This window comes from Ips typographus, linkage group LG11, assembly GCF_016097725.1.
Source record: "Ips typographus isolate SLU linkage group LG11, UJ_Ityp_2.0, whole genome shotgun sequence".
In the NCBI taxonomy this organism is placed as follows: domain Eukaryota; kingdom Metazoa; phylum Arthropoda; class Insecta; order Coleoptera; family Curculionidae; genus Ips; species Ips typographus.
Window position 1 is genome coordinate 7768893 of NC_138432.1, and position 25472 is coordinate 7794364.

Here is a 25472-nt window from a genome sequence, read left to right on the forward strand (position 1 = left end):
TTAAAAACAAAGGTAAAGATGACAAAGGTTGGGCAATGTACATCGACCGTCAGAGGTCATGGTTTCAGCACGCTGGCGCCCACGATCAAAGAGTGGAGGGAGGCATCCACGTGGGCACTACCATAGGTGTGCTTCTCGATCTAAACCAGCACACGTTACAGTTTTACGTCAACGAGGAACCCCAAGGAGAAATCGCTTTTAGGGATTTATACGGGGTGTTCTACCCCGCTGTGAGTATCAACAGGGGGGTGAGCGTCACGGTACACACGGCACTAGATCCACCTTCTGACTCTGACGAGACTTAAACGGCTCTGCAAACTTTTAAAGCGAATTGTACTCTTTTAATGTGATATTAATCGGTGAAGTCGTGAACATGTCGAATTAAATTATTCCAATTTTAAATAAAAATGTATAATATACGTGTGGACGAATTGACAGCAGTGTTTTAAATAACGTGGTGTTGCCACCAAAGTACTTGAGACACAGTGTATTTGCAATATTATGTCTGTACCGTAATAGCCTATTATATGATTATTATATACACATCTACTTATCAGCGATTTTTGTTGAAGTTTTCATATTTTTACATATCACACAACCTAGTTAAGTACTTTTATAGTTATACTGACTATAATTATATCTTTATTGTTAGTCATTTTCTAGAAAAAAATCAAATTTTTTGACAAGAATATCGATAAAACAAAGACTGACTTATTGATTTTAAATTAATTTAAATCTCACAACTTTATAGTGTCTAGTCCGAACAGGAATAAATTTAACTTTTTGTTCAATAAACGTCTTATTTGCCATATACAGCTATGATAACTAGTTGGCAACATTCTTCTTTTTAAATACCTTTCTTGTTATTCCTATAGTTGTACTAAAATTATTATTATATTGCAATTAAATGGTTTATATAAAGTACCGAAAAAAACACCCCCTCTTTGTACATAAACCCCTTTATTATTATTATTATTATTTATAATATATTATGGTGTAATACAAACTCATTATTACCAACTCAAGACTTTATTTTTACACTTTTTGTGACTGAAGCTTTAATTCCTGATATCTCTCCACTGTAACGGGTTAGTTCCTTCCTAGGCTCCCTCACCTAAAAACAAAATATTAAAATATTTAAATAAACACAAAGGAAGAAAACATACAGCGCCTTTACGACGTATCAGAGCCTTCTTAAACTTGAGCTTGTGCTTCACTCTGGGGTTGCGCAACTCCTTTTTCCTGTAGGGTGTCAGCCCTTTGTTTTTGGCTATTTGGTAGGTAATAGCCCTTTTACCCACTTCCTGTTGCTCTTCTATTTTTGCGTCAGACTCCATTAACTGCTCTTCAATAACTGGTTGATCAAGTTTAATCTTTTTGTTTGGTGGACTGGTAACTTTAGGCTGCAACTTGGACAAAAGTTGTAAAGTTTTCTTTTTCTTAACATTCAAAGCTTCCAATTCTTGAGCTTGTTGTTCAAGTATTAAACTAATTTGTGGTTTAATAACCTCTTCAAAAACAGGTTCGACCTGGCTGAGTAACTGTCTGTATTGGTATAACCTTTGAGTTATTGGGTGGTTTTTGAGTTTGTTGTTGTACTTTAGTAATAAATACATGTAAATGTTGGTAGTATAGCTGCAATTAGTTATAGTTGTTAATTACTGGAAATGCTTAAACTGACTGGCTTACTTTAAAATTAGTCTGTAGTGAGTTTGAACAAAATCAACAGCCCTGCACGGTTGAAGTTTTTTGGCGCGCACTTTTTCTATTATGGGGTGAAGATATCTCTTTGCTATTGTTAATTTAGCTTCAAAGTCATCAATTAACACAAACAATTCAGGAGACTCCTTTTTTAAGTTTAGTAACCTCTGTTTGCTGGATAGTTTTGACAGGTCAGTTTTAAGTGACTCCTCTGTGGTTTCCTTCTTAACTGGTTCACTGGATTTCTAGAATTAAACAGCTTGCTTACCTAAAGTAAAAAAACACCTTCTTTGTTTACTAACCTTAAAAATATCACCAATATCCAACAATCCAACATCAAGTTGTTCCATCAATTGCTGTTGCAACACTTTGGCTTCTTCCTGCTCTGCTTCAGCTGCAAAAGCATCTTTGCCTTGGAAGCCCCCATAATCCTGATCAACATAGTCTGTTCCATAATACTTCTTTTTCTCTCTACCCCAAGCACGAGCGTCCGGTAGATCATCGTCGTCGTCTTGGCCTTCCACATCGCTCAAAGCAATGTCACTTTTTTCATCACTGTCTGACTCACTTTCAGACCTCACACCTAAGACTTCCACCTAAGGTACAACAATGAAACTTTAGCTGTTTAAATTTAAGGGTTTGTAAGAACCTACTTCATCATCAGACTCTTCTCTGTTTTGGTACTTGTCACGGTACTTGGCCAAATTGGCATCATTATCAGAGTTGTAATCATCATCACTTTGGTCGTCATACCTAACCAACAAGCAATAAAATGTAACACTTAGATTTATAACCTTTAAATTACTTACATGGTATCTTTCAGGGAGCACAAAAAAAGCTAGCGCAGCCCTATTTCTGGTTGAATACACTTTTATTTTGGTTACAGTATTTGTTGATCACAGTTTGCAGAAAAATAAGGTTAAGTTTCTAATTAGATAACCTAACTATCTCAAACACATGGAAAAGTGACAACTCCTTGACAATTGTCATGTGACACCTTATTATGTACGATTAGGGCAGTCACGTGATAATAGTCTAATTTGTGAAATAACCGTACTGTTTCAGAGTGTGGTCTATAGGTGGCGTTTGTTAAGTTTGAATTTAAATTGTTTTTAAAGCATTTTACTTTGCTTAAATGTTTGTTTTGTGAATATTCGGTACAAAAATTAATTCGTTGCACCGTTTGATTTTAAAAATGTTGTGCCAATACCGTGTTAAAATTAGATTGCAAAATACAAACCCAGTGCAACATGGTAACAAAAACAAAAAAGTGAGTATGGCAACATTGCATATATGCACAGGCGCTTAGAATGGGGCGCCTGGTTCGCAGGCGTAACGGGCGCCCCCCGGCATTCCACTCGTTTCAAAACGTTTTCAAGGTGACCTCCGGACCGTCCAAAACACCCAAACAATCTAGCCTCAACAGTATACTTTGCCGGTCGGTCCTGACTCCAAGTGAACCAATTTTTTTTTTTATAAAAATCCGCTAAGATGTCGGCTTCTCGGTCGGCTCTACAGAGCGACGTGGACAAAAGAAAACAAATCAGCGTGCGGGGCATTGCTGAGATCGACGATGTCAACGAAATCAAAAGGACCTTTAACAGGCACGTTCACTACACCCTGGTGAAGGACCGGAACGTTGCCACCACCAGAGACTACTATTTTGCTCTAGCCCACACAGTTAGAGACCATTTGGTCTCCAGGTGGATTAGAACCCAGCAGTACTACTATGAAACAGATCCAAAGGTATGTATAGGGGTTCTGTATATTCTGTTCTACTTCAATAATTTTGGTGTGAATGACCAGATCTGATACATTATGTGTTTAGTAAAATATTAATGTGCCCTGAAACATTTGATGTTCCTGAATACTTATTTGAGTATTACTGACCACATCAGACATAAATTGTGTTTAATTGATTCATCTTTTCTGGATGTGCACTTTGTGTAATTCACTTGATTAGGCTACATGTAACCAATTGATACCAGTTACAGACTAGATGTATCAGCATCAAGTGTTGTATTTGGAATACCCTGTGAAGCAGTAAATTACCTAAAATAGTTCACTCCTGAATTCCCTGTAAGTTAATTAATTAGAAAACTCTATTATCAAAGTGATGACACCTACTCCTTGTCTGGTTCAATAAATTATAAGTATCAATAAACCTTCAAGTGGAATAACTATGAAGTGTCTGTCTATAGCTTTAAGATAACTATTATCAATTGCTTTAAATTTTGGCAAATTTTGATAAGATTAAACAGCTAAAGTTAACTACATTCAATCAGCTCCATTAAAAAAGTCAAACAGTTATTTTTAATCGGAAAAATGTTGAGTCAAATAGAACATTAAAGTGTAAGGTTATTATTAGACTTGAAAGTGATAAATTTTTATCTGCTCTAGTCTACACACAGATTAAATTATTACAGAAGTTTAGTCTTGCAAATTCAATTATGCTGGTGAATTGTTTGTATGATTTGGAACAAGCATGCAAAATCACTGAAAATAAACCTTTTTATGACATGAGAACTAAATTTGGGGCCTGGGAATTTGGCACTGGTACAGCAACATTGCCGACAGGTGTTTGTGCTTGGATACTAATCTTTTCCCCTTAATCCAGATAGGTTTTTGGCCTCTTTACAGTCATGTTTACTAACACTTTGAAATTACTTTCTACAACATACAGAATGTTTTTAAATGCGTGATGTTCTATTATAAATAAAATAAATACAAAACCACTTTAGAACACTTTCATACTATCATACTAATTTCAAATTTGTAAATCCTATTTACCCTATTTGGCCTTCATAATAAATAAAGCATCAATCTCCCTTTTTACTCCATAAAAATTCAAGACGTTTGCTGCAGGTAATTTAAATAAAACTCATTTTAGAACTTGGGTAGCTTTAAAATTGTTTTGGGAGCAGTTTGAAGCTCCTAGACTGTTTTGGAATTTTTTTGAATGCTTTTAGATTACTTCAGGAGCATTTAAAATCTTCTAGCTTATTTGAGTAGTTTTGGAATGTTTTTAGGAGCATTTAGAACTTCCTAAATTTTTCTAGAAGCCTTTGGAGGTTTTTAGATTGCTTTGGGAACAGATGCTTCTAGACTGTTTTAGAAAGGTTTTCCACCCCAACAAAATTGGATTATTCACGTTTTTACACATTTTTACAGAGAACCTACTACCTCTCCTTGGAATTTTACATGGGCAGAACCTTGTCTAATACCATGATCAATCTGGGTATCCAATCATCATGTGATGAAGCTCTCTACCAGCTGGGATTGGATATTGAAGAGCTGGAGGAAATGGAAGAAGACGCTGGTCTAGGAAATGGTGGTCTGGGAAGGTTGGCCGCATGTTTTCTGGACTCTATGGCCACCCTAGGTTGGTATTGGTTTTTAATGAAAATAATTAATTATGTACTCTATTTTCTGAGATTGGATAGTACTATACCGTTTTGGTTCTTCAGGTATGCCCGCCTACGGTTATGGAATCCGTTACGAGTACGGAATTTTCGCTCAACGAATCGTTAACGGCGAACAACAAGAAGAACCTGACGATTGGTTGCGTTTTGGTAATCCTTGGGAAAAGGCGCGTCCTGAATATATGTTGCCTGTGAATTTCTACGGTTGGTTACCCTTATCTTACTTTGGAAGACTTATAAAACACATTCACCTGCAGGAAACGTAATTGAAACCCCAGAAGGTCAGAAAAAGTGGGTGAACACCCAAGTGGTGTTTGCTCTACCCTACGACAACCCGATTCCGGGTTATAAAAACAACGTGGTCAACACTTTAAGATTGTGGAGCGCCAAGAGCCCTGTGGACTTCAATTTGAAATTTTGTAAGTTTATATTATAGTGTATACAAGTTTTTTCTTGGAAAGAGTCTTCTGCAGTAATTTTTTTGTTTAAAACCTAATAGTCAATGACGGAGACTACATCCAAGCGGTGTTTGACCGTAACTTGGCAGAAAACATCTCCAGAGTGCTCTATCCAAATGATAACTTTTTTGAAGGAAAGGAGCTGCGTTTAAAGCAGGAATACTTTATGGTTGCGGCCACATTACAGGACATTATTCGACGATTTAAATCGGCGAAATTTGGTACCCGAACAGCAATTAGAAACAACTTTGACAGTTTCCCAGATAAGGTGTGTGTTATCTGTTAATCACTTGAGATTTATATTTGACAACACTGTAACTCAGGTGGCCATACAACTCAATGATACTCACCCCTCATTGGCCATTCCGGAACTAATGAGGCTCCTAGTGGACGTGGAGGGACTAGAATGGGAAAAGGCTTGGGATATCACGTGTCGTACTTGCGCTTACACCAATCATACTGTAAGTTTGTTCCGCTTTTGAGTTTGCTTTTCTAATATCGTGCGCAGGTTCTTCCTGAAGCTTTGGAGCGTTGGACGATAAGCTTGCTCCAAAACATTCTGCCCCGTCACCTGGACATCATCTACAAGATCAACTTCCTCCACCTTCAAGAAGTAGAGAAGCGTTGGCCTGGTGATCTGGACCGGATGAGGAGGATGTCCCTTATTGAGGAAGACGGCGAGAAGCGAGTGAATATGGCCAATTTGAGCGTTGTGGGCAGTCATGCTGTCAACGGAGTTGCCCGCATCCACTCTGAGATCATTCAGAATGATCTGTAAGTGTTTTAATTCGTCAAGGATGTCTTTCATTGAAAAGTTATTTTTCAGGTTTAAGGACTTTTACGAGTTGTGCCCCGAAAAGTTCCAAAACAAAACCAACGGAATTACTCCACGTAGATGGATATTACTATGCAACCCTGGTTTGAGCGATTTGATTTCCGAAAAGATTGGTGAAGACTGGATAGTCCATTTGGAACAACTGCAAAAACTCAAACCATTTGCCAAAGATCCGACTTTCCAAAGGTCCGTGATGAAGGTGAAACAAGAGAATAAACTGAGACTGGCTCAGATTTTGGAGAAAGACTACGGAGTTAAAGTGAACCCGGCCTCTATATTTGACATCCACGTCAAACGTATCCACGAGTACAAACGACAACTGCTCAACTGCCTGCACATCATCACCCTGTACAATCGAATCAAGAGAAACCCTTCAGCTAAGTTTGTACCCAGAACAATCATGGTTGGAGGCAAAGCAGCGCCAGGCTACTACACTGCCAAGAAAATTATCAAACTGATCAACTACGTGGCTAATGTGGTCAATAATGACCCAATTGTTGGTGACAAATTGAAGGTGAGCCATTTACACTTTTTTTTTTAGGTTTCAAGATGATTTATTTGCTTTTTTAGGTGATATACCTGGAGAACTATAGGGTGACGATGGCGGAAAAAATCATTCCGGCTGCCGATTTGAGCGAACAAATCTCGACGGCGGGCACTGAGGCCAGTGGAACCGGCAACATGAAATTCCAGCTCAATGGCGCTCTCACCATCGGCACTTTGGATGGTGCTAACGTCGAAATGGCTGAAGAAATGGGCAACGAGAATATTTTCATTTTTGGTATGACAGTCGACGAAGTGGAAGAACTGAAAAAGAAGGGTCAGGGAAAGCGATTCTTTTGATGTGTATTTGTGCTTATTTAACTGATTTTAGGTTATAACGCGTACGATTATTACAACGCCAACCCTGAACTGAAGCAGGTGGTCGATCAAATCCAAAACGGATTTTTCAGTCCGAACAATCCGGACGAATTTAAGGATTTGGCTGACATTCTGCTCAAATACGATCGATTCTTCTTGCTGGCCGATTACGATGCTTATATCAAGAAACAGGACGAAGTCAGTGCCACCTATGAGGTAAGACAACTCAAGTGGAAAACGAGCGTTTTGAGTAACTATGTGTATAACAGAACCAAGCCAAATGGCTAGAAATGGCGATAATGAACGTGGCAACGTCCGGCAAATTTTCAAGCGACCGTACCATCATCGAGTACGGCAAAGACATTTGGGGAGTGGAGCCCAGCTACCAGAAACTGCCCGACCCTTCCGTGCCCAGGGAGCTGGCCTTGAAAGAAGACGTTTAAGGGATGATTTTAGCGATTTAGGTTAAGTTTAGCGGATAGATTTTTCAGCGAGAGTTTGGTGCTACGCGTCACGAAACCAAAACACATTTGACTCTCTGTTAAGTTGTCCTTTACAAGGACAGTTTTACTACCTGATTTCAATGCAGCTTGTGTGATTTTTAATAAAGTAGTTGAGACATTGCTGTTTAGAAGGCCTTAGTCTTTAACAAAAAATTATCTTCCTGTTATTGTATAGTGTCTCGACTTAATTTTGAAAAAAAGCACGTTCTGTGCCATAACTGTTGAGGCTAAAAAGATCTTTATTATTAAAATTTGTTGTGTTTTCTATCAATACTCATTACAATTAACTTTTCCGTTTTATTTTACATGTTATATTGTTATGTATAGGATTAATGATATACAAGAATATAAAACGTTTCAAATATTACATTGTTGCACAGTTATTATATTTACAAAGTGAAAATATTACTTTAAAAGTTTAGACAATTAATAGTATAAATCCTTCATCACAAGTGCAAGAGAAATGTGATGATTTTATGGCAAATCCCGTTTCGCGGCACAGTTAAAGATGACTTGAAGTGATTTCACGCATTATAATGTCGCTAAGCGTACCGAAAACATCGTTACGCTTAGATCAACTTTAGCAAACAATAAACATCAACAAACGGCACGTTTCAATACGGAGATCCATTGTTGCGTCTTCCTGGTAGTACCAATAATTATCAAGTATGTCGAAGAGACGATGACGACACAGTTTCGGATCGTTGATTAAAAACTGCGTCGACATGATTTAATTAAGGTTCACTAAGTGAAAAAACCGGTACTCTCAAGGGGATTTATGCAGACAATGACAAAGCAGAGGTTTTTCCGAAGCAAATCAGTTTGGGGCTGAATTTAGCATCAACATGACCAGCTTAGTGAAGTTCGCTAGTCTATTATTTGTGGTCGGGGTTACGTGCAACAAAATCACTGGTAAGTTCTTGCAAAAACTGTGGAATTAGTGTTTATCAACGAAATAATATAGAACGACATGACACTAGTGCAGCCTCTAAAGAAAATGCCATAGACCTTCAAACCAGAAGTGCTCAATACCGATACCAACCGTCAAGTGACGAAGATGATGACGAATTTTATGACATTCATCAAGAAAGGCGCTACACCAACCCGTGGTTTAGGAACCAACCTAAAACCAAATCGTGGTACGATTTCTCACCACCTTACAGGTCTTTTCACGATTTCAGTCCAGGTAAACACACTCAAATCTCCCGTACCCAGTAATACAAACTTTAACAAGTATAGATGTAAGGCCATTTCAACGTCCTAAATACCACCACCACCACCATCATTCGAGATTTCAACCCTGGGAATTTTACCCAGATAACGAAAGCGAAGAGGTGACATCCTTCAGGCCTACTACGGTAAAACAAAAGTCGGTGGTCACGACCCCCACCACCACTACAACCACAATTATTCCTCAAATTGATATTCGGATAGGCCGTAAAAGACGGAGTATTTTACAACCATAATTGCGATTTAAGCTCATGCAAATAGAATTCTAGAAATGTGCTAATCTTTTCTGTCATTATTAGTAATAATAAGTAGTAATTATTATAGTGAATGAGCTGTTAAACAATGTTAATTTTAATCTATCAACAATACTCATTAAAAAATAACTTTGTCAATCAGGTCTAATAAAGAATAATTTAAAATAAATCTTTTATACTACACTAAAATATCAATCATTATTTTAATATATTCAGTTTCACTGTTTCAGTAGAATTTTATACGTTTACTGTAATAATCCTATATCAGGTTATCAAGAGGTTAATAATGTTGTTCCATTTTTACTATCTTTTGGAAATGTTATTACAACAACTGAAATGATTATTGCAATATTTATTTCCATTTGTTTTTCGAAAGATAGTGAAAACGTTGGCTGTGTAAAAAAAAACGATTTTTCTCAGATTCCAAAGCCGCTAAAAAGTTACAGATTACAGAAGGATAGAATAGGAAACCATTGATTTTCCTTCTATAGTTAGACGTAGTTTTATATATAAATTAACAACAAAAAGTAAATAAACTTTAAACAAATCAATCAACAAACTTACAGATAAATTAAACTCCTCGAGTAATAGTGGACAAAACAGTGGCTAATTTCTTGTGGGTTTCCATTAAGGCCACAAACCTGCCGTTCCCGATAACCTTCAACCGGGATCCAACCGGCAAAGCTGAACCTTTGAGTATCTGATGGAATCCGGCCACACCTTCATACCTTTAAAAAATATATTTATTCAGATTCACAGCCAACAGAATTGAATAACCAGGTACCTGAAAACATTCAAAGAATTCCCAATTTCAGTAGTGGATATCAGAAGAAGAGGCTCGACAGTGGTTTCGGTGATAAATTCCACTCCCTGGGGGTTTTTCACCGGAATATGTTGCCAATGTTCGAAACGACCGGAATCGGAGTTTAGTCTAAACAGAATAAGTTTCAAAAAATTGGCAACATTAACTGTCAACTTACCGGAAGATTGAAACCCAACCAGGCCCTGAAGAAGGCTTTAAAGACTCAAAGGAAAACGCCACGTAGTGCTTGCCGTTAATGGTTGCCAAAGCCAAATCTAATTTATTATTAAATAAATAAAAATTCAGGTATACAATCATAAAAAGTGAATTTAAATACCATTCAACAAAGCGCTTTCGTATATAACCTGTACGTTCTCAAATTCCTCTTTCCCTGAGTGAACTTTGAAAATTTTTATTCGAGATTCCCTAAAGGGAGCTGTCCCTTTACCAACCAGAAACAAATAGACCACTCCTTGACCAATTTCAAATGCTGCAACCTAAAAATCTCTCTATTAAGCAAAATTAACATTAAAACGCCTTGTACTATACTTTATAAACTCCGTCCATAAAAATTTTCTTTTTTAATCCAAACTGACTGGGAAACTCCCAAGAGCAAAACACGTCCGCTAATTTGAAATGCGAACTAACAAAAACCATGCACGTTTCGTTGGTAGCGGGGTGAGTGAAAGAAGTTAAAGACACAGTGGGAGCCATGTAAAACTCGTTCACATATTCAAAGTCGGGATTTAGTAAATTCCCGTAGAAAATCGGTGCTGAAATTAAGTTTCAATAAAAAAATAGATCCAAAAACACTTAAAAAACATACTAGATCTCCGGTAATAGTCAGTGTGTGAATACTGTTCAATGTACAAATAATCCAAGCCTTGTAAAGTAATTGGTTGGAGGAAAGTCAACCTGGAAGTATCAAGTCGGTTGACCAAGATAAAGTTATCCAACTCAAACATTTGCAGCATGCCGGCGCCATTTTGTAGAGAATACGTTACAAGTTTTGAAGAGCCATCGTGAGATTTCAAACCAAAAATATCGTTAATTTCAGTAAACTGATTTACCTCTTTAAAGTCTTCAAAAAGAGATTGCTGGCCTAAAACTTTAAATTTCAAAGAAAAGTCCACATTGGGTAAGAAATACCAACCTGCCAAAGCTTTTTGTATACTGACAGACAAATCAAATAAACTGTCAAAATGGCTACTCAAACCACCTAATTTGTGGAGTTTAGTCAGGTTGCCAATTAGCTGAGTTACGTTTACACCATTATACTTTTGACCATGCAAATTCAGATTGTCTACATTTAAATTTCCAGAGAACACTAGATCCGAGTTAATACTCTTATTTCCATGTTTGGTTGCCTGAAAATATGTACTGCAGTGTTTCAGTCACTTTTTGGTAAAGTTCATTTACCTGATTGGCAACCAGCCCTTCCAAATCAATACCATTAATCAAACCACCGCCATGGGTTCTCAAATTTTCAGCCCTTACCGATCCCGTAAACACCTTTTTTCCTCTAACTTTTTGCGGCTGGTCAACCAACATAATTGACGCGCTATCAAACTTGAGATTGTTCAGTGAACCCTTCAAACTGTACAACCAATCTGTGCGTGAAACCACTTTTAAGATCACAACACTTTACCTTAAGCCCTGTGCGAAAGAAGCGTTTTTAAAACTTTTGGCTCCTTTGATGTTGAAACTTCCCGAAGTCAAAACGGCGTTTTCCAACCAATCTAGCACATCCACTCCTTGAATTTTGACATTGTGAGGCAACTTTAAGATGTCCACGGTCAAGTTTTCCACAGTTTTAGGTCCGGTAACGATGTTTATTTGATCATAACGCATCACGTCTGACTTCAAACTTAAACCGTTCACCAACACATCCTCGTACAGTTCTGTCAGAATAAAAAACGGGTAGCTAAGTGTAGTTACATCTGGCAAATTGCCCCATAAAGGGAACAGAAGCCAACCTCCCCCCTGTTAATTGGGGGGTTCACGAAGGAAGGAAGGAAGGAAGTATAGTTACATTTCCTAGAGTTTAAATTAAACAAAATATTACCTGGGACAGACACCTCTTCAAAGTAAGCGATTTCCTCGAAAATTTGATCCACATCTTGCAGTAGCAACCCTTTAGGTATATCATCTATGGTGATATTGTTTATGGTATTGACGTTCATCTGCGGACTGCACAAGCTTTTAAACACGACCTGTGCAAAAGTGTAGGGACGAGGAATTTCCTGCGATTTGGTTTTGCTGAAATAGTTCTGGATTAGGTTGTTCCAATTTACGTCATCCACGTTGTTCTAAAAGTAATTGCTCATTCAATCACTAAAAGAAACATCTTTAACACTCGTACTTTAACATATAAATCAGCTTGAATTGTGACGTTCCCAAGCAGTAAGCTACCGCTAATATTAGCAGCAACATCACTAAACCAAACCGACTTCTTTAGATGTTGCAGATTCATATTGTTAAGAGTGTGAACTTTAGGTCCCTTGGCAAACATCACGTCTCCTGAAAATAATTACACAAAAGGTCACCAAGCAAGCCGGATTACCAAACGCTCACCTTCAATAACTAAACGGTTTAACGTGTTACTAGAATTGGAAATAGCACAGAATTTATGTAACTCCAGTCCGCTTACTTTGTTTTTAATAAACAACGTCCCATTAACCATCACTGATCCTTTAAAGATTTTATTTTCCAAGTACAACTCGGAATCATCCTGAGTGACTATTTCATCCAGATCCAAGTTCTCGATGTTTCCTTCCACAGTGACTCCACCTTCCACAATAATGTCTTCATCAAACGTCACCTTGTCGAATTCATGATCTTCGTCGATTTTCACTGTTTCCTTTTCCAATCTGGTCAAATTGTGTCCGTTAATATAACCATCGGTTATAGAAACCTCCCCTAAGACCGTCATTGAGTCGTACTCCATGTCAGTGGCAACCAAAATGTCTTCTTCTGACTGCAGGGTCATCAATCCTTTAAAATCGTCTTGAGTCATATTGCCGTTAAGTGTACCGCTAAATTTTAAATTCTCGATTTCCACGCTGTTAGGTAACTGCAAATGTTGATGATTTAGGACCAGATGATTGTTGTGGATGTCTTGCACCAAATCCAGCAATTCTGAGGGTCCAAGATTTAAATTTTGCACATAGAGAGTGGTGAAGTTTTTTAGTCCTGATGTCAAGTCGTTATTAGTGTTGTTGAGGTTTTGGTCGTTAACTAAACCCCACACACTTAACTCTAACGTAGTTGTATTTGCAACTTTTAAATTCCCGTTAACTATCATAGTTTTAATTGCGGTAATCTTAGATTCATTGTACTGCAATCCCTGTTTAAAAACCGCCCGGTCTATAGTAAAGTGTCCTGAAAGTTCCTGGTCACCATTTATCTTTAATAATCCATTCTCAAACTCCTGTACTTTAATGCCATTTAAATTAAAAATGTTCTGAGTGCCTTTTAAGGTCAAGTCACCCAAAAACCGCTTCTGACCCGTGAGCACTTGAGTATCGTCCGATTTTTGCAATAACCAATTTTGAGGCTCCACCTCGTTAACTTTGTCTGCAATGACGTCATAAGCTTCAACCGGTTGAGTAAAGTGTAACCTCACAGAAACCTTCTGGTCTGTTAATTTGAGGCTGCTGAGTAACTTAGTACGCAGACTCTTCCCGTTAGAAGAGATGATGTCATTGGCTGTCAAGTGACGCAAAACTTTGATGTTTTCAGCAGATGAGACGTTGTGACGTGTTAAGTTGGTGATTTTGATGTTATCCAAGGTAAGATTACCCTTTATAACTTGTGCTTCCTGTTTGGTGTTTTGCAGTAAATTAAGACCTTCTTCCGGGTCGGATATTTGAATATTATTAATTGAATGGGTTTGAAGATTGGCAGTGTAAATTTTAGAGAAAGTTACATTGCAATTGATGGTGTAGTTTCCAGGATGGTTGATCAAAAGGAAATCAGCAAGTGGCTGAGTGACAGTGATATTTTCAGCTTCCAATTGGTTTACATACAAAGGGACGTGCAATACTTGGGTGGTGTTGGAAGCCTTTTTTAAGGAACCAGCAGCCAAAAGGGGAAAGTCCACTCTGTTTATCAACCCACCAACTTCAAGGTTATCCACTTTAAGGGAATTAACGTGAGACACTTCTAGATTAAGATAATCTGAACCGTTGGTGGCGTTTAATTGCTCCGCAACTAAATTATTCAGGTTTAAATCCCAGGAAAACACTTGATCACCGTGGTTTAACAAAAGCTCTTCTTCACTAACCCTAATTTTCTCGTTAATTGACGAAACATTGAAACCTTGAGTAAAGTTGGCACTGTGGCCTACAACCACCTCTTGAACACTACTGGAATTACTAAGCACATAATCATTAACAGATCTGTTGTTAAGCATTAAAAATTGAACATCATTCTCCAAAACAGCAACTTCAACATCTAACTCATCCAGGTCGAATCCTTTTTCAAGGTTTAAAAGATTATCAAGCAGAAGATCAACAGATTGGTTGTTAATTAGATTGGTTTGAAGAAAATTAACAGAAGTCTTGTTATTGAATATTACTTTGTTGGCTTGGATATTAGTTAAATTCCAGTCACGATCAAAAATGTCTCTTACAGCCTCTTCTAGAATGGTTAGGGAGTGATTGAGTTGATTTATAGCCGCTAGTTGGCGCTCTTGGTTTGAAATGGTGAATTTCTGTGTTGGAAGAGTTACCAAGATAATGTTTTGGGTTGATTTGACAAACTTACCTCAGTCAAGTCGCCACGCAAAGATCCCGCCGAAAGAGTACGCGAAGATGGCGATTCTGACTCATAATAGACCGAATCCAGTTGGTGCAAAGTGTTTTGACACCACGTCAGCAACTCATTATGCTGTTTCCTCACTAAATTCGTAGAGGAAAAGTTAAACGTAAATACGTTGCTGGGCAAATTGCACTGAGAACATGCCATCACTGTAGTTAAAATTGAAGCATTAAACATTTTGAACAATAATGACTGTTATTTCAAACCTAAAACGTTCTGGAAAGTGTGAAAGGCCCCAACAGTTCCATTGATAGAAAAGCTGGCGGTGACATTACTTTGCGAAAATTGCCAACCGTCGTACTGGAACCCTTGCAAGCCTTGGTCCGTTAGAGCAATTAATGCAGTGTTGCCACTATTATCCTAAATACCACCTTGCAGTTGAGTATACAGGACAGTTTTAAACTTACCTGAATGGGTTGCCATTCTACTGCATAACTTTCAACAGTTTGAAAAGGAAAGAAGTAACCGTCCTCATACTTGTAAATAACTGAAATGCTTTGTTGGTCGTAAAAATTAGGCATGCCTGGCAAATTAAACTGATAAATAACTTCTAGAGGGTGTAAACTATACTGACCATAAACCACAATCAAAAAATGATGATCATCTCCATGTAGGCGCGCTTGAAAGTATTTAATGTCCCGGCATCCATCTGTAGGTAACCTTCGAAAGAGTTTGAAAGTTTCGTTGTCATGGTTAAACTTGAAAATATCTGAATAAGATTTCTTGAAAGCTAAAACACATACACATTAATCCCAGTTTACCAAATCTTAAGTTAAGGTACGTTTTTTAGTTTCAGAGTTAACCAGAGCCAAGTAAAATGATCCATGTATGCTAAAAGGCACACTCTTAACCACTCCCGCAGATTCCTCAATGTCCTGAAGGAAATCGAAATGTCTACCCAACCATTTATACACAGTCACCACTTTGGAGCTAACCTTTTGCCAGGTGACTGACAGGAAAATTTGCTCTTGGCTTTGCTTCCTTAAAAAATTGCAATTTTTTACACTGTTACCAACATTTAAACTTGAAAACTACCACAAAACTACGTGTTGAGGGTTGGACACTCTGATCGTATGAATCACCTTCAATGAGACATTTTTCAAATCAAGTTCAATCACTCTAACTCGGTGTGCGTCACCCAAAACAATCAAAGTTGAATTCTTTAAAGAGATTGTTGCTAAATTGGTTTGAAACGCTGCAGTGATATTCAGCAGTTTGGTGAAGGTAGCGTTCTGAAATATACTCTTTATAAAGTTGTAATCACAAGATTGTTGTGTGTAACTTTACTTGGTAGTTGTAAATTGCTAGATGATCTGGGATTTCTAAAGCTACGACCAAAGTTCGGTTTTTTCGAGTTGACAAACGTAAATCCTGGAGGTTGGTGTTTAGTAGCTCCCCTTCTTTGCGTATTTCTAAAAGACACAGATTTTTTGCTAATAACAGCTTGGTCCAAACCGCAAACTGCAGTTTACAGGCGAATTGCAAACGAGTTTTATTAAGTTCCTAGTTAAGTTGGAGACTTAAGGCAGGAAGTGCTATTAAGCTTGGAGAGTACTCTGATTATCTAATATTTCTATTTTATATTATGTAGAAAATTCAGAGTTTTTATGAATAAAACGGAAAAGTAACCAAACATAGAGTATTGGTTCAATAGTAGTAAAATTTGACTACAAATTACAATATTAATTAACTGACAAGTGGTAAAACAGCTGACTACTCTAGCAATTACCATAACGAAAACCATGTGATAATATAATTATTACATCATGTGCTTTTGTCTTATCTACGCATTGTTTACAGCACTGCCATTTCCTTTTATAATGCTATTATATAATCAGCCCTTAACCACAGTTAGGTTGTCACACCAAGACATTTCAAGGTAAAGGCTCTCCCATTAAAAAACGTTAATTCCACGCCACATACAGGAGAAATTTCATCATACGCAGGTCAGGCCTGTAAACTGGCGTCAAACCAAAACAAACCAGATTAATTTAGCATAAATAAATAACAATAACTTTAAAAATCAGGTTTTTTACCAACATGAACCAGTTCAGATGGAGTAAGATATTTTACATATTAATAACATACCGAGTATAGATAGATAAGCTTTATCAATTTGTAATTAACACTTCAGACATTTTCAGGTCTTTACATTGTAAAGAAAAGTCTACCAATACTTTTAAAATGAGTGAAAATATAAGAGAAAATTTGCGGATCCAGCTGGATGAACTGGAAAGCCTTCAGGCCATGTTCTACAATCCGGGAGAGATTAAAATTGAAGATTTTGAAGTGTTTCAAAGCATACAAGACTTTGTGTGTGGTAGGAATAAATTTGTGCCCCCCTGCTTAGGTTACAGTGTCAATGTACCTATTGAAGATGATAAATTTGAGGTTTGCATCAGCCTACCTTCTGACTACCCTGCAAATGCCCCTGATGTATTTATCAGGAACCAAAATTTGAATAAAACCCAACATGTAGAACTGAATAAACGGATGGGTAAGTGTTATACAATTTTTTTTAGATAACAACATTTAAAAGTTATCTGTATGCCAGTGACTTGGCAAATTTGGGTAAAATTGCAAGTCAATACTGATAAAAAAACTTGTAATTTTAGAAAATTTCTTAACTGACCTACCACGAGGTGAACCCTGTATTTTCTCAGCTATTTCCTGGCTTCAAGACCAAGCTCACACTTATTGTAAACCAGAAATTGTGGAGACTTGTTGTCCCCCAAGGGATGAAGAACTTGTACGGTTCTGGATTTATTCCCATCACATTTACAGGTACTGCTAAATCCACTAAAGTTAAATAAAGCTAATCCTATTTACATGACATAGTAAAACAAAACGAAACTCCCTTATAAATTTGGCACAAAGCCTCAACATTACTGGATTTGTAATGCCTGGAAAACCAGGGATTATTTGTGTTGAAGGGTGCAAATGTGATGTAAATGAATGGTGGCAAACTGTAAAAAGTATGAACTGGAAAAAAATATTTTGCAAGGTTAGAACACTTTAGCTTCAACAGTAACAGTAGTATGTTTAATAATCCAGTTGCTTTAGATTACAGAAAGCAATAAAGAAGACTTAAAAACCAGTCAATTTCTAAAGTTTAAAACGTTTGCAGAACAAGTGTTTGAAAATCATGGCCCTAAATTCAATCACATGGATATGGGGGAGTTTTACAAGTACTTGGAAGAGCACCAGCTGGGGTACATTTTCAAAGATATTTTTGGGGTTGATGCCAAAGGTACCTGACAATAAACTGACAAATAATTCTCCTGGACAATCTTTTTTTGTTAACCCATTATATGTACTATTTTTATATGCAGTTACTAATAAAGTTTTTACCTATAACTGAGGTTTTTTCCGATGTATTTAAATCCCTTTTAGTTCTCTGTGAGTGGGTAAAACGAGTAGAAGAAAGCAAATCTTCCATTCTGGCAATTTTGGTGTCAATGAACATTTTCAATACTGGTGTTAAAACATCTCCTGTAAGTATTATAAATTATTGATTTATAACTACAAGGTGCGGGGTGCCCTACCTGATAATGCAGGATCCGCTTGTAAGCCCTCTGCAAAGGACTTTTTAAGGATTTGAACTTCATCTAAAAACTCTGCCAAAGAAACTTTGATACAAATAAAAAGACAAATTAAGGTGGGTAACCACATGCTGATGTTTAACAGGAACTGAAAAGAAGGTTGGAAATTTTAAACATTTTAAGGAATTCGTAAGTTTGGCCCTTTTTTAACATTGCAGTTAAATTTTTTGTTATCACAGAAATAAATGTTTTAAAATGGACGCCAAAATGCGTGTTTACTCCCTTTGTCAATCACATATATTAGAAAGAGAAACTAATATATTAGAAGCAACGGGAAACGGGAGTTGTCAATATAACGTCAACACTTGTCTAACGATGCACATAACCTCAAACTAGGCCAAGCAAATTTTTTAGAACAACGCTGATCAACCAGCAGTCTGGCATTTATTAAATAAAAAAACAAATCAAAACTAAATCTTTACAGGAGTTTTATTATTTTATTAGCCTTGAATCCATCCAGTCATTGAAAGCCTTAGATCCTTCCACAGCAAAGTCAAACCAGTCCTCCTTCCTCATTCGTTCAATGTAATCGTTGATATGAGGGAAATCCTTTTCCCAATCTTTGACGAAATACCCCCAAAGGGTTACAGATGATGTCACACTAAAATCGGCAATAGACAACTCATCCCCCACCATATATTTGCTGTTTTGTGTCTTGATTTGCCGATCTAGAATTACAAAAGTCTCCCTAAAACCGTCCAAAAATGCCTGACTGGGCTGGGTTTTATGTTGGACTAGAGGCTTCTATAATAATCATTTAATTACTCTCAAATTGACAGAAAATCAATGAAATGATGTTACCGAGACTAGCAACCCCTTGGCGGCTACAATACTTGAATCCAAATGTAACCGATGATCAATCAATGCTCTCCTTTTGATGTCGTTTCTGGGGTATAAAGGGTCGTTCTCCTTGCCGTAAGTACCAACCAAGTACCCGTTAATGGCGTGGCTGTCTGCCAGTACGTACCCATCATCTTCCAGCAATGGAACGGTGTGTTGAGGATTTTTCTGTACCAAAACCAATCAAAAACTTCTCTATGTAAATATGTAGGCATTTACCTTGATAAAATCCTCTGTAAAGTGCTCCCCTTTGATAAAATCTACCCGTTCCAAGTCGAGTTTTATACGCAAAACTTTGGCGCACATTAAAACGGCCGTGTAGGGAGGGCTGCCTACCATACCATACACTTTTGGAATCATCTTATTAAATTACTGAGATGTGTATGGTAATGAATTCAAAGTGGTAGTGGTACTGAACTTGAACAATGATCAAGCAGTAAATTGGTAATCTCGTCGAACCAACGCTTATGAAGATAAATTAATCTGTCCTTTAAAGTTGTTTCACACTTGGCAACAGCAATACAGAGTATGCTAAATGGAATTCGATTTAGTGATATGGAAAAAGTTTAAATTCTCAGTTTAAAGTGAAGAATTAAAATAACTAAAAAAAACAGGACAAGTAGGGGATAATATACCTCTTTGTTAAACGCATTTAGCTATTGACACTTAAAAAGAGACAACCTATGACTATAGAGTGACACCGTTAAAACCAATTTTGACGGTTATTAAAATGGCGGAGTTTTGAGTTTCCTAAAAGCTGTAATTAAAGTGTTAAGAGGTTTCTGCGACTACAATTCCACTTGTAATTAAGTTTACCAGTTTAAAAATTCGAATTAGTTATATACGGCCAATGTTCTATGTCAACCGTTCTTTTTTTTTTAAAAGATGGCCTATAGTAAGCTGTGAATTTGGAGTTTTGGTGAGGGATTTGATTTTTCTATACTGTGCATTTCCCTCTGATTCTAGTGTGCTGGGCATCACGTGCTACGTGCCCACCAATGAAATGAAACTTTATATATATGTCGAAACAATATTTTTCATCGGTGTTGCCAATAGTTGCATTTGTTCCCTATTTCCCTACAATATTATGGTTCAATTCTAACTTGAAGGTTACAGGATTAATATTTTTAACAATGGTTTAGTATAAATCATGTAAATCATACTTTTTTTACAAAACTTCAAAAATTACAGACAAGAATTAGTTAATAATAACATCTATTAATGCTGTCACGTGATTGTCCATATTACATGCCAGGAAATATCGTTCTCCGTTTACGAAGAAAACTGACGGTAACTTGACAGAACAAACCTAAGAAAAAAAGATCATAACCTCAACATATGTTTTGTTTCAATCCTAAAAAGTTCACGTTTTCTAGAGAAAAATATAGGCCAGAAATTCCATTAAAACACTGTATTTTAATACTAGAAAACATTAGGCAATATGGAAGATAAACGGTTTGACTTAATAACAAAAGATCCAAAATTTCGGCGAGTCCCCACAACCCACACAAAAGTGAAGATTGACAAAAGGTTCCAGTCTATGTTTCAGGATAAAAAGTTTCAGCTAAAATACACTACAGATAAAAGGGGTCGACCAGTCCAGTTGCATTCCAATGACGATTTAAAACGTTACTATGAAGTAAGCTCAGAAGATGAGGATGAAAGTGAAGATGAGGTAACAAATGAACAAAACAGTGAAGAGCTACCAGATGAAAACTCTAAGGCACTTCAAACCACTGACCAAGCTTTGTCTGATGATGTAAAAATCAAACTTAAAGATCTGTCTATAGACTATGCCAGAGGGGAGAAAACATTACAATCAGACAGTTCATCTGACGATGAAGAGACTGATGATGAGGTATCTGAGTCTGAAGACATTGATCACAAATGGGGTGAGCTGGATGCAGATGCTGGACAAACTGATGAGGCCACCTACAGATTGGCTGCTTGTAACTTGGATTGGGATAGAATTAGGGCAGTTGACTTGATGGTCCTGCTCAGTTCATTTCTACCTTCTGGTGGCATTATTAAATCTGTGGTGATTTACCCTTCTGAATTTGGTAAGCAGAGACTACAGGAAGAGGAAGTTAAAGGTCCCATTGAGCTAGTGGAAGCTAAAAAACAACCCAACACTGAACAGTCAGTGGATGATGATGGTGAAGAAGGTTCTAGATACCACATGGAAAAATTACGCCAATACCAACTAAACCGTTTGAAGTATTACTATGCTGTTGTAACATTTGACAGTGTCCAGTCAGCCAATAAAATCTATACTGAATGTGATGGTATGGAGTATGAGTCCAGTGCCACTAAAATTGATTTGAGATTCATCCCAGATGATATGACATTTGATGATGAACCTAAAGAGTCATGTGACAAGTTACCCAACAAGTATGAACCTAGATTTTTCACCACCACTGCCCTACAGCAGGCTAAAGTTGAATTAACCTGGGATGAAACCAACCCAGACAGACTGGAGTTTGCTGATAAAGTTAACAGTGGCAAAATCAGTGAGATTTCTGAACAAGACCTGCAAAACTATTTAGCAGGTAGTGGTAGTGATGACTCAGATAAGGAAGATTTAAGTGACAGCCAATCAGATGGAGATAGCACACAATCTGGCAATCCTATAGATAAATACAAAGCACTGTTGCAAGATATTCAAGAAAAAGAAATGGAGAAAAACAGTAAAGATGTTGGTTTAGAAATTTCCTGGGGTATTGACTTGAAACAGAAAACTGACAAGTTAATGCAAGATAAACTGACTGGTCAAGAAGAAAAAACACCTTTCCAAAAATACCTAGACAAACGCAAGGAAAAACGTAAAGAACACAAGAAAAAATCCAAAAAGGATGAGTCAGAAGACAGTGATATACCCTCAGATATAGATATGAATGACCCATACTTTGCTGAAGAATTCAACAAACCAGAATTTAAGAGCAAAAAGAAAAGTAGTAAGGGCAAAAAACAGGTAGAAAGTGAAGAGGAAGTGGATGAGCAGAAGCAGGCTGAACTGGACTTGTTACTAATGAATGAAGAAGAGGGTGACAAGAAACATTTCAATTTTAAAAAAATCCAGGAAGATGAGAGTGGGGACAAGGCTAAAAAGAAGAAGAAGAAAGGCAAAAAAGGTAAAGAGCAGGAGGGTGGAAGTGTTAAGCCTGAAGATGAGTTTAAGGTAAGTTTTAATTACTGCAAAAAAAAATAAGATTTTTTAACTCATGTGTTTTAAGGTTAATGTGGAAGATAAAAGGTTCTCAGCCATTTTTACAAGCCATCATTACAACATTGAGCCAACAGATCCACATTACAAAAAAACTAAAGGCATGGACACTCTAATACAGGAAAAAATGAAAAGAAGAGGAGCCAATGATAATGCAGTGCCTGAAAGTAAAAAACCCAAAATAACTGAACAACAAGCAGAGAAAAGGAAAGATGTGGAATTGAAATTGCTGGTTAAAAATGTTAAAAGGAAAACACAGGAGATGAATCAAAGAAAAAAGTGATTTTTTTTGTTGTAGTTGGGAGTAAACTTTTTACAGAAACTACTCAATTTGTTATTATTGCTACTTTATTTTTTTTACGGCGTGTTTATCACAATATTTAAAAATATCATCAAGACAAAACTGACTATTAAGTGCAGCCAATACAAAGGTAGACACTGATATAACTTAGGCATAAATAAATTTTAACTTTCCACTGGAGGAAACCAATTAGAACTAGCATTTTACCAGAAATTATATTAGTGGGTGAAACTTACCATTTAAAATGCATTTTATAAACAACCAGATGGGGACTTTTTTTGGTATAAAGATAAGGAAAAAATTTTTCAATAAAATAGGGCACCCATAATCCATTCCTATAAATATATACAACAATGGAAACCTACTACTTTCTTCAGAAGCGATTTTCTATAACAGCGTTTAAAGTTGTAGATTTCCTTTCGAATAATTCCCTAAAAAGTCCTTAAACATCTACACAATATACACGTGACACCCCTAAACGAATTTTCCCGGCCCGAAATATGTCAACCAATAAGAATCGCTGGCGCACTGCTATTTCACTTGCGTCTTCAAATGTTGCAAAAACTCATGATAGGACAAAGAATTTTCTAAACGATCCTCGATCAGCTTTTCCAAGAAAACCCCGCGGGCCGGACTATTATCACGGATCACTTGCAATATCACGTGGTACGGTTTTTCATCGTTTAGATAGTTGATAAACTGATGAAGCCTTTGATTTGCCAAGTTGTTCAATATGGGCAGTTCAGTCATGTTTTCATCGATCGAATTGTAGTCTGACACGCCTAATTTTATTATGACGATTAAAAGGGTCTAAAAACACGTAAGCAAGTGACTCTCACCTAAGGCTTGATTTAGGAAGTCTTGTGACACGTTGGGCCCAACTAGCATCATCATACGATCACCGCAATCCATGAGAAAGGCTCCTTTATTCTCCAAACATCTGAAAATTTATTAAAAACTGCTTTATATAGGAAACTTAACTTTGCTAAAGGTACAAACATTGTATAGAGACAAAACTACTCACCTGGCACTGAGTTGCAATCTAGGTGGCAACGGCACCGATTCTTCCTCCTCATTTAAAGTTACTTCCTGGAGCTCCAAGTTATGAACCGGATACAAGTCTGGATAGATACTCTGGAGCAGCAGATATAAAGGCAACGTCTTCATATCGATCATCGCCTTCACGCGGTCATCTAATCGAGTGGGTACTCCTATTCTGAACGCGGTATGTTTCAAAATGGCGGCAATGTAAAGTGGGAGCAACTGAAGGCACTTGGGGGCCAATAGTCCACTAGTTGCATTTCCCAAGTTCAAAGAGAACTTGTAGGCAGACAAAATGTCAATGGCTGCATTGATGAATGCTTCACGGGCATCAGACAGAGAGGCTTGCATCGATCTGTCCACTGCCATTTTACTTAAGAGTCCTATAATGCATTGTTGATCTGCTGATTGGATGACTTCACTTAGAGTGGTGGCCAATGGCAGGCATAGCGTGTGCACTCGGATTCTTCTTTCACCTTTTTTGATTATCAAAACAACTCAGTCAGGGAATTAGTTATGTTTGGATCAAATACCTTTGCTGGAGGTGTAGAGTAAGGCAGCTTGGAAGCAGACAGTCTGTGTTTCCGACAGGTTTTCCTCGATAGCCGCCTGGATACCGAAAGCGGCGTCCGGATTAATGTTCGGCAAGGCTAGAAGATCAGGTGATCTCACAAAGAAGTTACCTAAGTGATTTCCACCAATAACTTTACTGGATCAACTATAAGAAAGTTAAAAATACCGTGGAAAGTGTTTATTGTCAGTCCCCTGGTACATCTGACTCGCATTACGGCTTCAAAACCAATTTTCCTGGTCAAGTACCGCCTGAGATCTCTCTGGAAAGCATCCACAGATAAAAGCCTAGTTGATTTAAATAACGGAAAGTGCTGAATTGATCCACCACTGAATCTGTAAACAATAAAATTGCTATAGTTTATCATTTTCAGTCAACACAACTACAATTAAAAGCAATAATCATATACCTGCTAATTCCTGATATGGTGGCTATATCAACGTATTGCGAGTTCAAAATAAACAAATCAACAGCAACTTGGTGACCCGAACATTCTAGCGCCAATTTTTTGTAGAAATCATTGACTGGATTCAGCAGGGGAGTTTCAGCTGACGATCTTTGGTTCGGATCTTCTCTGGCTACGACGGCCCCAGGTCCTACGTTTGGCAACGCCGCTTGGAACACTGTCACTCTACCCCCTGTATATTTAATTGTTATTCAGTGTGATTTTGACCAAGATCAAGCTTTCAGTAAGCATTAGTTTACAATTAAAGGGTCACAAATCAGAAAATATCATTACAACATCTTTAGATAAAATAGAAAGTAGTCATCAAAAAACTAGTTAAATAAACATAATTACAATTAGATAAGTCAGCTCTGATATCAACAATAAAGAAACAAAAGAGACTATAGTACCTTATCTGTCCTAAATGCTCCTTAATCAAAGCAAACAACTCAATTAACAAAAACCTTGAAGCAGCACTATTTCCGGCTTATCAAACCACACAAACAAAATTTCGTTCAATTACGCTTACCGGTAGCAGCCATCATTTTGTGGGCCACTTGTA

At 37.2% G+C, this 25472-nt stretch overlaps 9 protein-coding genes across 13 annotated transcripts in view; 5 read left to right on the plus strand and 4 right to left on the minus strand.

The window, feature by feature from the left end:
* Trim9 (E3 ubiquitin-protein ligase Trim9) overlaps positions 1-1020 on the plus strand; it is a 34124-nt gene extending 33104 nt beyond the window's left edge. Inside the window, exon 8 of the mRNA XM_081989828.1 lies at positions 13-1020. Within this exon, the coding sequence (XP_081845954.1) occupies positions 13-305 (293 nt within the window). The 3' untranslated portion in view covers positions 306-1020. The remainder of the gene's footprint in view (positions 1-12) is intronic.
* On the minus strand, positions 942-2662 carry Sas10 (UTP3 small subunit processome component Sas10). Its single transcript, XM_081989834.1, has 6 exons — positions 2511-2662; positions 2355-2454; positions 2004-2297; positions 1690-1946; positions 1167-1635; positions 942-1114 (listed from the first exon to the last, which is right to left on the minus strand). Coding segments are annotated over exons 1-6 (1215 nt in total). The 5' UTR covers positions 2513-2662; the 3' UTR covers positions 942-1021.
* Positions 2663-3049: 387 nt separating this feature from the next.
* Glyp (glycogen phosphorylase) lies at positions 3050-8147 on the plus strand. Its single transcript, XM_081989827.1, has 11 exons — positions 3050-3447; positions 4873-5083; positions 5169-5327; positions 5381-5542; positions 5623-5849; positions 5905-6042; positions 6090-6355; positions 6408-6930; positions 6987-7236; positions 7291-7493; positions 7547-8147. Exons 1-11 carry the CDS (start codon positions 3193-3195, stop codon positions 7718-7720), a joined length of 2568 nt encoding a protein of 855 aa, XP_081845953.1. The 5' UTR covers positions 3050-3192; the 3' UTR covers positions 7721-8147.
* Positions 8148-8322: 175 nt separating this feature from the next.
* Positions 8323-9499, plus strand: LOC145735786 (uncharacterized). Its single transcript, XM_081989848.1, has 3 exons — positions 8323-8692; positions 8745-8966; positions 9020-9499. The coding sequence occupies exons 1-3, from the start codon at positions 8626-8628 to the stop codon at positions 9244-9246; spliced, it is 516 nt and encodes a 171-aa protein (XP_081845974.1). The 5' UTR covers positions 8323-8625; the 3' UTR covers positions 9247-9499.
* Positions 9500-9741: 242 nt separating this feature from the next.
* Positions 9742-18719, minus strand: clos (closca). The gene is made up of 21 exons (XM_081989826.1): positions 18433-18719; positions 18239-18379; positions 16175-16299; positions 15923-16119; positions 15669-15868; positions 15462-15617; positions 15295-15410; positions 15094-15247; positions 14834-15036; positions 12641-14780; positions 12429-12586; positions 12132-12375; positions 11715-11967; positions 11486-11663; positions 11220-11433; positions 10893-11168; positions 10616-10839; positions 10404-10563; positions 10245-10341; positions 10049-10195; positions 9742-9992 (listed from the first exon to the last, which is right to left on the minus strand). The coding sequence occupies exons 1-21, from the start codon at positions 18557-18559 to the stop codon at positions 9836-9838; spliced, it is 5667 nt and encodes a 1888-aa protein (XP_081845952.1). The 5' UTR covers positions 18560-18719; the 3' UTR covers positions 9742-9835.
* LOC145735782 (RWD domain-containing protein 2A) lies at positions 15996-18263 on the plus strand. Of its 5 annotated transcripts, none has more exons than XM_081989840.1 (5): positions 15996-16111; positions 17032-17384; positions 17503-17671; positions 17726-17891; positions 18015-18263. In XM_081989840.1, exons 2-5 carry the CDS (start codon positions 17072-17074, stop codon positions 18246-18248), a joined length of 882 nt encoding a protein of 293 aa, XP_081845966.1. In that variant the 5' UTR covers positions 15996-16111; positions 17032-17071; the 3' UTR covers positions 18249-18263. The 5 variants fall into 5 exon arrangements, with proteins under 5 accessions (XP_081845966.1, XP_081845961.1, XP_081845963.1 ...); XM_081989835.1 differs by lacking the exon at positions 15996-16111 and adding an exon at positions 16623-16766; XM_081989837.1 differs by lacking the exon at positions 15996-16111 and adding an exon at positions 16649-16766 and having other exon boundaries at positions 17951-18244.
* Positions 18720-18900: 181 nt separating the features above from the next.
* Positions 18901-19914, minus strand: LOC145735785 (glutathione S-transferase 1-like). The gene is made up of 3 exons (XM_081989847.1): positions 19549-19914; positions 19291-19497; positions 18901-19233 (listed from the first exon to the last, which is right to left on the minus strand). The coding sequence occupies exons 1-3, from the start codon at positions 19687-19689 to the stop codon at positions 18922-18924; spliced, it is 660 nt and encodes a 219-aa protein (XP_081845973.1). The 5' UTR covers positions 19690-19914; the 3' UTR covers positions 18901-18921.
* Positions 19915-20625: 711 nt separating this feature from the next.
* Positions 20626-22877, plus strand: LOC145735776 (ESF1 homolog). The gene is made up of 2 exons (XM_081989829.1): positions 20626-22507; positions 22563-22877. The coding sequence occupies exons 1-2, from the start codon at positions 20771-20773 to the stop codon at positions 22833-22835; spliced, it is 2010 nt and encodes a 669-aa protein (XP_081845955.1). The 5' UTR covers positions 20626-20770; the 3' UTR covers positions 22836-22877.
* A 5-nt stretch (positions 22878-22882) lies between these two features.
* On the minus strand, positions 22883-25466 carry LOC145735780 (protein transport protein Sec24A-like). Its single transcript, XM_081989833.1, has 7 exons — positions 25440-25466; positions 24875-25103; positions 24634-24800; positions 24428-24577; positions 23878-24370; positions 23693-23793; positions 22883-23635 (listed from the first exon to the last, which is right to left on the minus strand). The coding sequence occupies exons 1-7, from the start codon at positions 25453-25455 to the stop codon at positions 23385-23387; spliced, it is 1407 nt and encodes a 468-aa protein (XP_081845959.1). The 5' UTR covers positions 25456-25466; the 3' UTR covers positions 22883-23384.
* Between the last annotated feature and the right edge of the window lie 6 nt (positions 25467-25472).